Below are 15,849 nucleotides of genomic sequence, written 5' to 3'. Positions count from 1 at the left end.
CTGAGTAGCTGAGATTACAGGTGCACACCACTACACTTAGCTTTTTTTTTTTTTTTTTTTTTTTTTTTTTTTTTTTTGAGACGATTCCCCTCTCCCCCAGGCTGGATCATGGCCGACGGCTCACTCAACCATTCTCCTGCCTCAGCCTCTCCGAGTAGCTGGGACTACAGGCGCCCGCCACCACGCCCGGCTAATTTTTTTTGTATTTTTAGTAGAGACGGGGTTTCACCGTGGTCTCGATCTCCTGACCTCGTGATCCGCCCGCCTCGGCCTCCCAAAGTGCTGGGATTACAAGCATGAGCCACCGCGCCCGGCAATTTTTGTATTTTTCATAGAGACAGGGTTTCACCATATTGGTCAGGCTGGTCTTGGGCTCCTGACCTCAGGTGATCCACCCACCTCAGCCTCCCAAATATATTCTTTTTCTTAAAGGTGGCCCCACAAAACACTGGATTCCAGGCTGAGTCAGGCCCTTCTCCAATCTGTATCTACTTTTCTACAATGCTTCCCTCTCTTGCAGCTCACCAGAAAGTCACAAGTAGGATGAGAGGGGCTCCGCAGGGATGTGGAGGTGACCACATGCAAGATAGAATTGCTATCGCCACTTGCATTCCTTCTACCCCAGGCACACATTGGATGCCTTGCAGTGATTCTTCTTCCACAAATGCTGGGATTCTCCAGCATTCCCAGTGCTTCTATTTGAAATAGTTTTCAGGATATCCTGAATCCAGGATAATACCCATCCTGAATTCAGCATTGGACATCGTATTAGTTGAGATTCTTTTGGTTGCAAGCGACAGCAACCCAATTTAAACAAGCAGAAGGAAAAAGGTGAGAACTAGACTTTGAACCAGGGTTAGATAAAGGGAATAACTGATTTGCAAATGGAAAGGTAGTCTGTAAGAATTTACTTAATAAAATATTTGGGGTTTTGAATATAATTTGTTTGTGAAAAACAGCACTCTGTTCTCAGCTAAGCAGTAACAATTATGGCATTCTTTGGTTATTTCAATTCTGTGTGTGTGTTTTTTTTTTTTTTTTTTGAGATGGAGTTTTGCTCTTGTTGCCCAGGCTGGAGTGCAATGGTGCAATCTTGGTTCACCGCAACCTCCGCCTCCCAGGTTCAAGTGATTCTCCTGCCTCAGCCTCCCAAGTAGCTGTGATTACAGGCATGCGCCACCAGGCCCGACTAATTTTGTATTTTAGTAGAGATGGGGTTTCACTATGTTGGCCAGGCTAATCTCAAACCCCCGATCTCAGGTGATCCACCCTCCTCGGCCTCCCAAAGTGCTGGGGTTACAGGCATGAGCCACTGAGCCCGGCCCAAATGGTTATTTCTATGTAAACAGACAATTTTTAAATAATGTGAAAATACAGGAGTGTTTTGGAAATACCGAGGTGGGAACACCGGCCCGCTGTGGCCAGGACGATGACGCATCATGAGAAGGTAGCACTTGCGGTTGAGAAGTGAGGCTGGAGAGACACAGCGGCCTGGCATATGGGACTTGTAAATGCAGGTTAGTTTGGGCTCTGTTGAGGGATAATGAGAAGACATTTATAAGTTGTGCAGTTCCATTAGATGGTCAGATTTATTTTTGGAGAGATCCTGAATGGGAACGGATTTGGGGGTGCATACGGAGCAAAATGGAGACAAGGAGATCAGTTAGGAAGCTGCTGAGATGATGCAGAGGAGAGATATTTTTTAAAGGCAGGAGTCCGGAGGATGAGAGGAGAAAACAAATTCAAGACAGGTTCAGGAAGTACATGGGCAACCTGTGGTAATTATTTGTTGTCAGAGCAATATGGGAGAAGACACTAGGATGCTCCCAGATATTTAGTTTCAATGACCGGGTGGTGCCTACAATTCACTGAAAGAAAGAATACAAGAGGAGAAGCAGGTTGGCTAGGAGGATGGAGAACTAAGTCAGTGGCAGCCCTGGAATTCTCTATGGAAGAGATTCAGTCAGAAGGCATGTGGGATTTGTCTTGAAATTATAGTTACAATTATAAGCATTCTGCATTTATTTAGCATGCAATGTTCAGATACGATAGCATGGATGCGGATTATTTGAAGGCCTTCTCAATAGAAGTTTAATCACCTTGTTTAAGCAGACAAGGATCTATGAATAACATAAATGTTTTGCATTCAAAGGGAATTTACCAGGCAAATAATAAACTGAAGACCTCGTCTCGCATTATATTTTCCTAAAGGTTTGTTTGCTTAGCTACTTGGTGGTCAAATATTTCAGTTTATTTCTGTTCTACTCTAAATGGCTTCATTTCTAGAAAAGTTGCTGTATTTCCTTTTATATCATTTGTTTTCAAATAAGTTTAGGGTAAAATCCTCTCATAGCATTTTTTTTTTTTTAATAATGAAGACCCTTCTGAGGGTACTATGTTTAACAAAATCAAACTCATTCTTTTTCGAGGTAATCTGTTTCTAGGAATTACTGAAAGGTAAAAGGAAGTTTTCCATAACATGTTTGGTTTTTAGCACCTGAATCAGACCTTGAAAGAGCTGTGCAATTACAAATAGAAACCACATCTTACTGTTTTAATACTTCTTGAAGCTGTAGCATGGATGACAGAATGTCACATCCTGAATTTGGCATTGGATGTTGTATTAGTTGAGATTCTTTTGGTTCCAAGTGACAGAAACCCAATTTAAACAAGGTCAAGAATAAAGGGAAGGCCAGGTGTGGTGGCTCATGCACGTAATCCCAGCACTTTGGGAAGCTAAGTTGGGTGGATCACTTGAGGTCAGGAGTTCGAGATTAGCCTGGCCAACATGGTGAAACCCCATCTCTACTAAAAATACAAAAATAAGCCAGGTGTGGTGATGCATGGCTGTAATCCCAGCTACTTGGGAGGCTAGGGCAGGAGTATTGCTTAAACCCAGGAGGTGGAGGTTGCATTGAGCCAAGATGGCACCACTGTACTCCAGCCTGGGCGACAGAGTGAGACTCTATCTCAAAAAAAAAAAAAAAAAGAATAAAGGGGAAATTGAGCAAACCAAGGAAAAGATAACTGTGGAGCCTTGGGAATGACAAGATCCAGGAACCGTCACACTGGCAGAACACTCTGTCTCTCTCATTTCAACTCTTTGCTTCCCAGTGCCTGTTGGCTTCTTTCTCTCCTAGAGCAAACAGACTTTCTTCACACGAGAGGGAAGAGAGGGCCTGTTGGACTCATTCTTCCAGCTCAGCCACCAGTAAGAGAAGAGAATCTCTTTCCAAGATCCGGTTTTAGCAGTCTCAGGGAAGAAGAATTCTGATTGTTCTGGCCTGGTTCACAAACCCACTTCTTGAACCAATCACTGCACCTAAAGGGGCAGGGTCTGTATCAGAAGAAAGGATAGAAGCACATACAGATGGCCAACCATCCAACCTGTGAAGTAGGTGGGCTTGGGTGGCTGTGGGACATCCACGTGAGGCAGTGAGGCAAGATCTGGACACATGAGCCTGAGGCTCAGAGGACAGCGCTGAACTGAAGACATTCTGTCCGATGGCTCAGAAAGTCACTGATTGCCTTGACAAAATTAATGGCAGGATTTATTCCACAAGCTCAGTAGATAGATTAACCCATGATCTTTATTCTCAGATAACCCTTCATATGTGTGTTAATAGAGGCTTAACTAGGATCAGACAGTGAAGTTCATAGTTATAAAATAAATTGTTTTTACAAGAAAGCAGGCCAGGCGCAGTGGCTCATGCCTATAATCCCAGCACTTTGGTAGGCCGAGGTGGGCAGATCACTTGAGGTCAGGAATTTGAGACCAGCCTGGCCAACATGGCAAAACACTGTCTTTACTAAAAATACAAAAATTAGCCAGGCATGGTGGTGCACACCTGTAATTCCAGATACTCAGGAGGCTGAGGCACTAGAATCACTTGAACCCGGAAGGCGGAGGTTGCAGTGATCTGAGATTGCACTACTGCACTCTAGCCTGGGTGACAGAGTAAGACTCTGTTTCAAAAAAAATTTTTTTTAATAAAAATAAATAACTTTTTTTTGAAAAAAAGAATGTCGGCCGGGTGCAGTGGCTCACTCCTATAATCCCAGCACTCTGGGAGGCCAAGGCAGGTAGATTTCTTGATGTCAGGAGTCGAGACCAGCGTGGCCAACATGGCGAAACCTGTCTCTACTAAAAATACAAAAATTGGCTGGATGTGGTGGCAGGCACCTGTAGTCCCAGCTACTCAGGAGGTTGAGGCAGGAGAATCACTTGAATGCAGGAGGTGGAGGTTGCAGTGAGCCAAGATTGCACCACTGCACTCCAGCCTGGAAGACAGAGTGAGACTTTGTCTCAAAAAAAAAAAGTCAAAAAAAAAAAATGTAAACTCCACGAGAGCACAAGTTTTTGTCTGCCGTACTCACTGTTGTGTTGTCAGTGTCCAGAGCAGTGCCTGTTCATGTCACTAGTAGGTGCTCAATAAATGTTGAAAGAATGAATGAGCAAATAAGCAAACAATATTTATTCTGTCCACAAATCCTTACGAGGGCAGAAATTATGTACAAGTTAATTATACCAAATTCTAATTTTTGGTTCATATTTCTGGGCTATTAGTATTTGTGTGTGTGTGTGTGTGTGAGTGAGTGTAGGAGCCTTTTCTTCTCCATCATCTATTTTTAAAATTGTTACAGCTTTAAGAAGTACTAAAATGATGAGATGTGATTTCTGTTTGTAATTGCACAGCTCTTTCAAAGTCTGATTCAGGTGCTAAAAATCAAATATGGTATGCACAACTTCCCTTTACTTTTCAGTAATTCCTAGAAACAGAATACCTTGAAAAAGAATGAGTTTGATTTTGTTAAACATAGTACCCTCAGAAGGGTCTTCACTATTAAAAAGAAAAAAAAATTCTATGAGAGGATTTTACTCTGAGTTTACTTGAAAACAAATGATGTAAGAGGAAATATGACAACTTTTCTAGAAATGAAGCCATTTAGAGCAGAATAGAAATAAATTAATTGGAAATATTTTACCGCCAAGTAGCTAAGTAAATAAACCTTTATGAAAATATAATGTTAGATGAGGTCTTCGGTTTATTATTTGCCTGGTGATTCCCTTTGTATGCAGAACATTCGTGCTATTCACATATCCTTGTCTGGTTAAACATGGTGATTACACTGCTATTGAGCATCAGGGCAAGCAAGTTGTGTTTATTCCCACAGAATGTTTTGTTTTGTCTCCAATTTTATTTGTGGCCATATAGAAGTAAGCTACTTCTGATGTGACATGGAAAACTTTACACAGAAAAATCTGTATTTGCACATCCTTTGGAGGGCTTTATTTTTGCTAAAAAGTAGAATTCACACAGGCAAAAAAAAAAAAAGCACATGCAAAATATTTTTGTGCACACCTTTAACATGCTACATTCCACTTCTGAAATTTTTCCAAAAACAAAACAAAAAATCCCAAATACTGAGTTAAAAAGTTAACATTATAAAAGCTAGGTTCCTAACACAAACACTGTAGGTATAAGCTGCAGATATAAGTCACTCCATTGCAAAAAGTTGTGGTTATAATTTTTTTTTTTTTTTTTGCAACGGAGTTTCACTCTTGTTGCCCAGGCTGGAGTACAATGGTGTGATCTCGGCTCACTGCAACCTCCGCCTCCAGGATTCAGGAGATTCCTGCCTCAGCCTCCCAAGTAGCTGGAACTACAGGCGCCTGCCACCACACCCGGCTAATTTTGTGTATTTTTAGTAGAGATGGGGTTTCACCATATTGGCCAGGCTGGTTTCAAACTCCTGACCTCAGGTGATCCATCTGCCTCGGCCTCCCAAAGTGCTGGGATAACAGGCGTGAGCCACTGCGCCTGGCCTATAAATGTTAAATTAATGTCAACAATGAGGAGACAAGAACTGTAGCTCCAAAGTGTGCTCCCCACCATGGATTATGAAAAATTTTGTTTAGTGTTGTAGGACATCCACAATGTAAACGAACTAGACACAGCCTTACTCCTGACACTACATCAGACTCACAGACACTGAGTGAACCACATTCAAAACTACCTTCTTTTCCTGCTACCTTTTAGGTGTTTTTTTTTTTTTTTTGCTAGTTTTGTCTTTTTGGCAAATAAGAGTCCCTCAGAATCTACAATTGCTCTGAAATGCAGAAAAATTGATTCAATAAAGGACTGTGGTGAAACTGTCCTTTGAGATATTTTACTTTTCTTCTGAATGATCATACACTTTTTAATGATCGTGTGTGTGTGTGTGTGTGTGCATGTGTGTGTGTAAAACCTTTAAAAAGAGATTTTGGAAACTGAATTCTGGGAACTTTTTTTTTTTTTTCTTTCCTCAAGACTAGTCCCTGATAATTGAATAGATAGTTTTTTGAGAAAACGACTTAGAGCCTGTCAGTACAGTCAGTAACCTCCTTGTCCCTGCATATTTGAACTTTCCAAAAATAACAGAATGCTGCAAGGTACTTGTCTGCAACTCCTGACAAATCTCCAGGCAGTCCCAGCAGATTTTACTCTGCCTGCTGCTTTGTATTCACCTTCTCACAGATCCAAAGGTAGGAAGGGCCCTGTGGCAGGAACACATCCATGTCCCTCCCTGGTGCTCCCTGGGGGAGACGGGTGGCTTTGTGCTTGGAAAAAATAGGGGCTTCCTGCAGCTACGGACACAGCTAGCTGCTTCCTTCTCCCTCATGGAGAAGAGACACTCAAGTAAGATGGCAGTCCCGTGGAAGTCTCAGTCCTTAGAAGAAAAGAGTTCTAATACATTCCCATAAAACATTTCAAACGTGCAAAGAGAAAAATCCAAAACAGGAGTGAGGACAGAATAGAGTGAGTTGGAAGAGAGCCTAAATATCGTGCTCAAGTGAGAAACATCCATGCAAACTGCCTGCTTCAATGCCATGTTTTCGATGAGCATATTAACAGGGCTTCCTAAAAAGGAAAGTGACTACACTGTTTCCAACCACAGAATCTAAGCTGCCTTCTTTATCACCAAACAGCTTTAAGATGCTTACCTAACTCAAACTATCACTAGTATAAAGTAGTTTGAAGGCCCCTCTACTTCAATAAATACTTAAATAATAGCTAGATCAACTCAGCTCATACATTTTCAAAATATTGGCCAAAACAGCAAATGCATATATATCAGTGCATCTGTTCCTTCCAGCAGTTAACACAATTGTACAAACTCAGTGTGCTGCGTTTAAAGGAACATTTGAAAAGGATGATGCAGACCTGAAGGTGGGAGGTCCTGCCTCCTCATGTGTTCTCACTGAGGGTAGCAGAAAGTAAGTTTCCTCTTCCCCACCCAGAGTTTGGGCATGTGAGCCTATTCTGCCATCCTGTTTCAGACAGCCTCTCTGTCTCTCTTCTTTTCCACAGGCTACCAAGCCTATTTGAGATGGAGGGTACTGGGGTCTCGAGACGTCATAAGTGAGCAGTCACAGGTTGGGGTGAAATTCATGCATACGACTAGACACTCATGCTAATGAACCCTTAAAGCTAAACAAAGGCCAAAGACAACTCAAAGCCTTTAAAAAATCTCTCACACACCACAGAGCAAAATTGGAAAAACCCAATTCTACTTTCCCATCACAATTCAAAAAGGAGCTAAGCCTTCTGGGGATGTTGGATGTTTCAGACTGAGAGAGGGTGGCTGACAGGGCCATCTTTTCTCAGCGGTCTGCAACCTGAGCCAGAGCCCTTCCTGGAGCCCTGGCAATTGCCCAGTGGCTCCCAGAAGACATCTCTTTGGACATCCGGGCTCCCATTAGAAGGTTTTAAGTTTGTTCAGGGTCTAAAGTCTGATGCGCAGAGGTAGCTCCATGACGCTAGTAATGGAATAACACTTCCTTTTTTGGTGAGGAAAGCCCAGTGGGTCTTAGCTAACAAGCTCTCAGCTATGACTCTAAAAATACCCTGCAGTGAGTGCTGTTTGGCACTTCAATTTGTTTGCCAGGGGAGCGCTTAAGAACTCCGCAGAATGCTTCAGATTCTCCACAGCTGCTCTGAGCTCTGTCCTTCTCTGGTGACCACAGCAAGTGTATCGCTTTGGGAAAGCTGCTTGTTGCTTTTCACTTTTGAGTTCTTGGAATTCTGCTCTAAATGTCTGAAGTACAATTCCAGTCTTGGATTAATAACTGTTTGGTTTTGAGTCTTCATTTGGCTCCTAGTCCGAACTATGCAAATACACGATCTGTGTACAGAAGAAAAACCCTAAAATTATACTTCCAAAGGGCTCAGTCGCTTCCTCTCTCTCCCCATTCCCCTCAGAAGAAACATCAGCCTCCCGAATCCTTTGTTGCCAGCAGCAGGAGCAGCTCCGGGCCTCGTCAGCACAGGTAGCCTTGGCGCCTACAAGTTGATGGTGTGTGCGTGCTTCTTGCACAGGGGTCTATCCTTCTTGGAGTAGAACGGCTGCCCCTCCAGATTCACATGGCAGACCTGGAGCAGAGAACAGACCTGCGTGAGACCCACGTGGCGCGGGACATGCGCAGATTTCAATCACTTTTTTAAGAAAACGCCCTGGCCAGGTGCGGTGGCTCAGTCTTTAATCCCAGAACTTTGGGAGGCCAAGGCGGGCAGATCACTTGAGGTCAGGAGTCCAAGACCAGCCTGGCCAACATGGCGAAACTCCACCTCTACTAAAAATACAAAAATTAGCCAGGGGCATGTTGGCATGCGTCTGTAATCCCAGCTACTCAGGAGGTTGAGGCAGAAGAATCTCTTGAACTCGGGAGACAGAGGTTGCAGTGAGCTGTGATTGTGCCACTGCACTCCAGCCTGGGCAACAGAGCAAGACTGTCTAAAGCAAACAAACAAACAAATAGCCTTGCCCCATGCATTCCAGAGAAAAGGCAACAGCCTATTTCTCCCACTATGAATTCTTAACGACGGAAGCAGAGTACATGAGTTGGACTATATAAAAACTAAGATTCCTGAAGAACAGAATAAAATCAAATGAAATTAATTAAATTTAATTAATAGAGAAAATATAGGAATAGAGAAATAATAGAGAAAATATAGGAATAGAGAAAATATACACTATGAAGCTGACCAATTCAAGCTATCCAAAATGTATAAAGAGTCAATACAAGTTCACAAGTCAATATACCACACAGAGGATTCACATCTAAAGAAAATCATTAGTAAACTAACAAACACATCAGAGAAGATTGTACTCACTAATAATTAAAGAAAAAGCAAATTAAAACTCCCCTGACTCCAGGCGCAGTAGCTGATGCCTGTAATCTCTACACTTTGGAAGGCCAAGGCAGGAGGATCGTTTGAGGCCAGGTGTTTGAGACTAGCCTGGGCAACATAGAGAGCCTCTGTCTCTACCAAAAAAAAAAAAAAAAAAGAAAGAAAGAAAAGAAAAGAAAATTAGTTAAAAAAATTACAAGAAAAACTGCCCTGAGATACCACTGGACACATATTAATCTAGCAAGACAAATAAAACAAAAAAACCTCAATGGCCTGTCACCTTTAACCTAACATGCCTGTAGCCAAAAAGCTTAAAAAAAAAAAAAAAAAGTATTCAGTCAAAAATCAGCAATGCCAAAAAGGAACTAGGCCTACTTGTGCACTGCTAGAGACACGTGAGTGAGTTCAGTGTTCCATAGGGAATCTGGCCATGTTGAACAAGAACCATTGAGATGTGACTACCCTATAACCCAGTCATGCCACACTAGAGAATTTTATCCTGCAGAAGCAACTCTGCAGAACAAGAAAACAACCTGTGCTCAACTAGAAACTGAAAACTACTAAAATTTCTCTCAATAGGGGGATGATTCAGTAAATTTTCATGTTGTATTTTTCCAATGGAATGCCACCATTTAAAAAGAGATATGGCCAGGCATGGTGGCTCACACCTGTAATCCCAGCACTTTGGGAGGCCGAGGTGGGAGGACCACGAGATCAGGAGTTTGAGATCAGCCTCACCAACATGGTGAAACCTCGTCTCTACTAAAAATACAAAAATTAGCCGGGTGTGGTGGTGCGCACTGGTAATCCCAGCTACTCAGGAGGCTGAGGCAGGAGAATCACTTGAACCAGGGAGACGGAGGTTTCAGTGAGCCGAGATCGCGCCACTGTACCCCAGCCTGGGCGACAGAGCGAGACTCCGTTCAAAAAAAAAAAAAAAAAAAAGGTAGATATGGAAAAGTATGCAGAAAAATATACAAAAAAACAAGAGAGATTAAATTCTTTTTCTTTTCTTTTTTTTTCTTTTTGAGACGGAGTCTCACTCTGTCACCCAGGCTGGAGTGCAGTGGCGCGATCTCAGCTCACTGCAACCTCTGCCTCCCGGGTTCAAGCAGTTCTCCTGCCTCAGCCTCCCTAGTAGCTGGGATTACAGGCGCCCACCACCATACCCAGCTAATTTTTTTGAAACAGGGTTTCACCATGTGGGCCACGCTGGTCTCAAACTCCTGACCTCAAGCAATCCACCTGCCTTGGCCTCCCAAAGTGCTGGGATTACAGGTGTGAGCCACCACGCCCAGCCCAAGAGATGAAATTCTATATCCCCATGATGACAACATATAGTCTGAGGCTGGAGGCGTCCCAGAAAGAAGAGAACTAATTAATATTTGTGGGGGCTACCATGGACAAAGCAGGATGCCAGACACTCTATATACAGCAGCTCATTTAATTCTCATGAAAACCTTATAAGGTAGGTATGCCTTTCTCCCACTTCACAGCTGAAAAAACTGGGGCTCAGAGGGCCCATATGTCTTCCTTAAGTCACAGACCTAGTAAGTTGTAGGCTGGGAATCTCTGTCCATGTCTATAAGACTCCAGTTCTATGCTAATTTTTCCCCTACCCCATAGAAGAAAGGGGCTGTGTTTACTTGAAATTGATCTGGGTTCATGGGTTTGTACAGAGGTAGCCCTCTGAGTTTGCTGGACTACTAGTATGTAAGCTGGGCCCTGGGTTGGCAATATGCCAGTAGATCAGAGTCTGCCAGGAAGTCACATTGGCTGGCATGGGTCCCAGTCTAGGAGAGGGCAGTGAAGATCCCTGCTGGGGGGAAGAATTGGGAGCCATCTCCAGGACACTGACATCAGAAGGAGTGCACGTGGAGTCCCCACATACAGGTATCCCCCATGGAGACAGAGAAATCACTCCCCTGAGTTGAGCTTGGGGCACTATGCATGTATCCGGTCCAAGAGAGTTGGAAAGGAAAAGGGCACCACGCTGGCCCCATGTGCAAGGCTCTGATGGTCCAGTTGGGGACGTTATACCTAGGATCACACAGGGCTTCCAGTGGGTCCTGGGAGCCAATGAGCTGCAAAAGTGTTTGAAAACATCCCAGGTGGATGCAGAGATGCTGAGTATAACCAGGCTCATGTGGAGGCCTCAAGCTGCTGGTGACAATTTAAAGACTATGCAAAAAGATGGACACCCAAGATCTAACTGGTGAGAATGGGCTTTGGGGAAGACAGAAAGGCATCTCTGGAATGAGTCAGCCTGTCAATGACTGCAGCTGTGGCTGGGAGACCATACCTGGACTGGGACAATGCTGGTTGCTTGTGAGAACTTTGGGATGAGTCAGGCTGGGGAGAGAAGGTGTCCAGGGACTGAAGACCAACAAATGAGAAAGGGACAGAACCTCAAAGATGGCTAATAGGTGAGATGGGGCTGAGGGTGGGAACCCTCATAGGGAGTTGTGCCCAGTATCTTCTTGGTGCAAGGTGGCTTCATGGTGGAGGAGGCCTTCTGCCCACCCAGCACAGGGGGCAATAGGGATGGTCCAACCCCCAGGCTCTGTGGCTGGGTGACATCAGGGCCTGGCTATAAAAGGGTGGTGACCATGGACAGTGCTGACTGCAAGTCCCAGCAGAGTTAGGGTAATAAACTAGGCCAGCTGCAGCAGCCCCTAGGTCTGCCTACAAAAGTTATATCACCGCCCATCCCCTCCTGATACCCACACCAGTGGGGAATGGCAAGACTTAGAGCAAAAGAGGGATGGGTAAGACATTTTTCCTCCACTAAGGTCGGACCCTTTCCATTGGAACTCAAGTGTCAACGCCAAATAAAAGCTTAACTGGCCGAGATCATGCCATTGCACCCCAGCCTGGGCAACAAGAGTGAAACTCCGTTTCAAAAAAAAAAAAAAGGAGACCCACACAGAGACAGACACACTCAGAGGAGAATGTCATGTGAAGACACACACAGAGGGGAGACAGCCTTGTGACAATGGAGGCAGGGATTGGAGTTACACAGCTGCAAGCCAAGAAATGCCAAGGATTGCTAGCAACCGCTAGTAGCTCGGAGAGAGAGTATGGCTTCCTGTCAGCACCTTGATTTAGGACTTCTGGCCTCCTGAACTGTGAAAGCATTCATTTCTGTTGTTTGAGCCATCAGTTTGCAGTAATTTGTCAAGACAGCCCTAGCAAACCAACACACAGACCCACCTGACCCACACTGCACTTCTCAGGCTCCCAGCCTTCACTTTATATGCTTTGGGCTTGAGGGATACTGTCCTGTTCTACTTTTGAATTGCTCACATCTGTTGCTTTGTTCACCTTTCAAGATTCTAGATTCCGTCGGGGTAGAGACTTGTTCTGGAACACTCTTGTACTGTCCAAATGCCAGGAATATTTGGTAAACTGAGTTAGTCTAAAGAATGTGCTATCCGGAGATCTCACTGGTGAGAAAACAGCACATCACTGGGAGAGCTACTCCAGATCTTTCTCTTACTAATTTTTTGGAAGTTACAGGAAAATACATGCGCATCACAAGTGATTTGGAAATATGAAGTGACAGAAAGAGGACCAAAAAAAAAAAAATCCCTCAAGTCCCTCAAAGTTTTTCAATCAAAAGATTTCTTCCCAATGTTAAGACCATGTTCCGGCTGGGTGCAGTGGCTCACGCCTGTAATCCCAGCACTTTCGGAGGCCGAGGTGGGTGGCTCATGAGGTCAGGAGTTCAAGACCAGCCTGGCCAAGATGGTGAAACCCCGTCTCTACTAAAAATACAAAAATTAGCCAGGCATGGTGGCGGGCGCCTATAATCCCAGCTACTCAGGAGGCTAAGGCAGAGAATTGCTTGAACCTGGGAGGCGGAGGTTGCAGTGAGCCAAGATCACACCACTGCACTCCAGCCTGGGCGACAGAGCAAGACTTTGTCTCAAAAAAAAAAAGAAAAAAAAAGAAAAAAAAAAAAACATGTTCCACTTTGCTATATGTTGACAGAGCAGTGAGTACCATGCAGGCTGGTTTGGAGGGAGACCTAACGATCTCCATGTTGATCCTCCAAACGGCAGTGCTATTGGACTTCACTCTCTGGAACTTATTTGTAATATCAGCCTTAGCCACCCCAAGCTTTATGGCTTCTTCTGGTCTCTCTCTTGGACTTTTGCTGTTGTGACTCAGCTGAAATTGCGAGGCTTGCAGAAGCAGACCCACACTCACCTTTGCCACGGTTCCCTCTGCATGTGACACAGACCTCTCATCAGCCTGCCCATGGAAAACAGGCCTTCTGTGCCATTGTCTTCCTGGACCTTCCCCAAGTCTCTCGGATCCTTCCAGAAGTTGGGTAACCAGATGTGCAGGCAGTGCCTCAGGACTAGACAAGCCATGGCTTGAATGTAAGTTTCAGAGAGCCCTGTGCTGTGCCTGACACAGGGGAGCTATGACTCTGCAGGGGACAACTCCAAAGCCAGTATACTTACACCATTGTCTCTTTTTGGAGGGGATGTATTTAAAACACCCTAAAAGACAACTAGAGAATCTATTCAAAGACCTAGAAAATCAGAGTGTTGAGGGGTTGAATTGTATTCCACAAAATTCACATGCCAGAAGGCAGAGTTTGCAGTGAGCCGAGATCATGCCATTGCACCCCAGCCTGGGCAACAAGAGTGAAACTCCGTCTCAAAAAAAAAAAGGAGACCCACACAGAGACAGACACACTCAGAGGAGAATGTCATGTGAAGACACTCACAGAGGGGAGACAGCCTTGTGACAATGGAGGCAGGGATTGGAGTTACACAGCTGCAAGCCAAGAAATGCCAAGGATTGCTAGCAACCGCTAGTAGCTCGGAGAGAGAGTATGGCTTCCTGTCAGCACCTTGATTTAGGACTTCTGGCCTCCTGAACTGTGAAAGCATTCATTTCTGTTGTTTGAGCCATCAGTTTGCAGTAATTTGTCAAGACAGCCCTAGCAAACCAACACACAGAGTGAATACAGTGCGTCCCACAGATGGCGGGGTATGGAAGTGAAGTGTGCAACCAAAAGTATATGGCCGTAAACTTTATGACTAGGGTCATCCTATGTCAGAAGTCTATAAAAATTATTCAAGTAAAAACTGTACAGATATTTCATACATTTCCAAAATTTACCTTGAGACACTCTGGTTAAAAAAAAATAGTAGAGGTGTCTTAATTTTCCCAAATCAGCCAAGCATGGTGGCTCACGCCTGTATTCCCACAACTTTGGGAGGCCGAGGTGGGTGAATCACCTGAGGTCAGGAGTTTGAGTCCAGTCTGGCCAACATGGTGAAATCCCCTCTCTACTATAAATACACAAAATTAGCCAGGCATGGTGGCATGTGCCTGTAGTCCCAGCTACTCGGGAGGCTGAAGCAGAAGAATCGCTTGAACCCAGGAGGCGGAGGTTGCAATGAACTGAGATCATGCCACTGTACTCCAGCCTGGGCAACAAGAGCAGACACTCCATCTCGAAAAAAAAAAAAAATTCTCAAATCAAGATTAGTCAATGACAGATTGACATTAGGGGGCTTTCTCAGGGATGATTGTTTCCTACCTCTCCTTCAGAGTCTAAATGTCTGTAGGCTCACCATCATGTGCCCACCCCAACCCAAAGCCCTCAGAAGGAAAATGCCAGTCTCATACTAAAAGTGACCTGGCTGTTCAGCAGAAATAACTAGCACACAGTTAATAGTTAATCCAGGGCTTATCTCCTGGCAGCTATATATCAGGAAAGGACCACTTAGGAAAATAAAATGGTACTCAGTCTTGCTTTCCAAAGGTTCTACCAAGAGAAACCCTATCTCAGCTTTTCATAGGATTAGTCAGCTCCAATCTAGTGTTTGGGGTAACAGTTTGGAGGGGAAAACCTTCAAGTCACTCCATCATATCTGAAGTGACATATAACCATGGGGAGTCAACTGCCGCTCTCAAAGCCAAGCATCATCGGCTGCTTTTGCCCACTGACAACACTGCTGGTGAGACAAGCCGCTAGTTTGCCAAACCCTGGGACACTCTGTTGTCCTTAACGAAATGGAAAGTAACAAAGCCACATTGGTTTATAAATAATTATTAGGAATGAAACTTTGTTCGACTGTGATGTATCAAGGCATCATGGTGTTTGCCAGCTTTTAAAAATGATCAGGATGTCAGAAAGCTAGGGTGGCAAGGTATGTAGAGGTTGGTCATCTGGCCCCCACTTCCTCCCTCCTGCCTCTTCTCAGAAAGCCAGAGCCCCAAGCTAGAGACATACTGCGCAAATGAAGCAGGTGTCGTGCCAGGTGTGGCCCAGGGCTTCGATAAACTTGTCGCCAGCCTCCACGGGGAAATCGCAGCCATGGCACTTGGTGCTGAACAGATTGATGTAGTCTGAAATGAAAAGCAGAGTGAAGACCATGCACCCAGTGGGGCAGCGGGGACCCAAAGCCAAGACAAACCCCAAGTCAGTGGGCAGGAGCAGGGGGTGAAATCTAATTGGTTGTTTGTCATCTCACAGATGAAATACTCAGTTACATGACTGATAGTTTTCCATTTTCCAATCATTGCACTGATGTTGTTCAGACCCAGGCTTAGACACCATCTTGTGCTGGTTTGATTTGCAAACACTTTCTGGAATTGTCATCAACCTTCTGCAGGGAGATTGTCTCCTCTGCTTCTGTCACCTCTAATA

At 44.5% G+C, this 15,849-nt stretch overlaps 1 protein-coding gene across 3 annotated transcripts in view; it reads right to left on the bottom strand.

The window, feature by feature from the left end:
- Positions 1 to 4,373: 4,373 nt before the first annotated feature.
- Positions 4,374 to 15,849, bottom strand: part of LDB3 (LIM domain binding 3) — a 70,846-nt gene continuing 59,370 nt past the window's right edge. For all 3 annotated transcript variants that reach the window (XM_032141733.2, XM_032141750.2, XM_058436450.1), the window contains 2 exons: positions 15,433 to 15,548; positions 4,374 to 8,414 (listed from right to left, as the gene is read on the bottom strand). In XM_032141733.2, the coding sequence (XP_031997624.1) occupies positions 8,325 to 8,414; positions 15,433 to 15,548 (206 nt within the window). In that variant the 3' untranslated portion in view covers positions 4,374 to 8,324. The remainder of the gene's footprint in view (positions 8,415 to 15,432; positions 15,549 to 15,849) is intronic.

Source organism: Hylobates moloch, unplaced genomic scaffold (assembly GCF_009828535.3).
Source record: "Hylobates moloch isolate HMO894 unplaced genomic scaffold, HMol_V3 SCAFFOLD_3, whole genome shotgun sequence".
Taxonomy (NCBI): Eukaryota; Metazoa; Chordata; class Mammalia; order Primates; family Hylobatidae; genus Hylobates; species Hylobates moloch.
The sequence above is the reverse complement of the archived record's forward strand: the minus strand, read 5'-3'. Positions and strand labels throughout refer to the sequence as shown.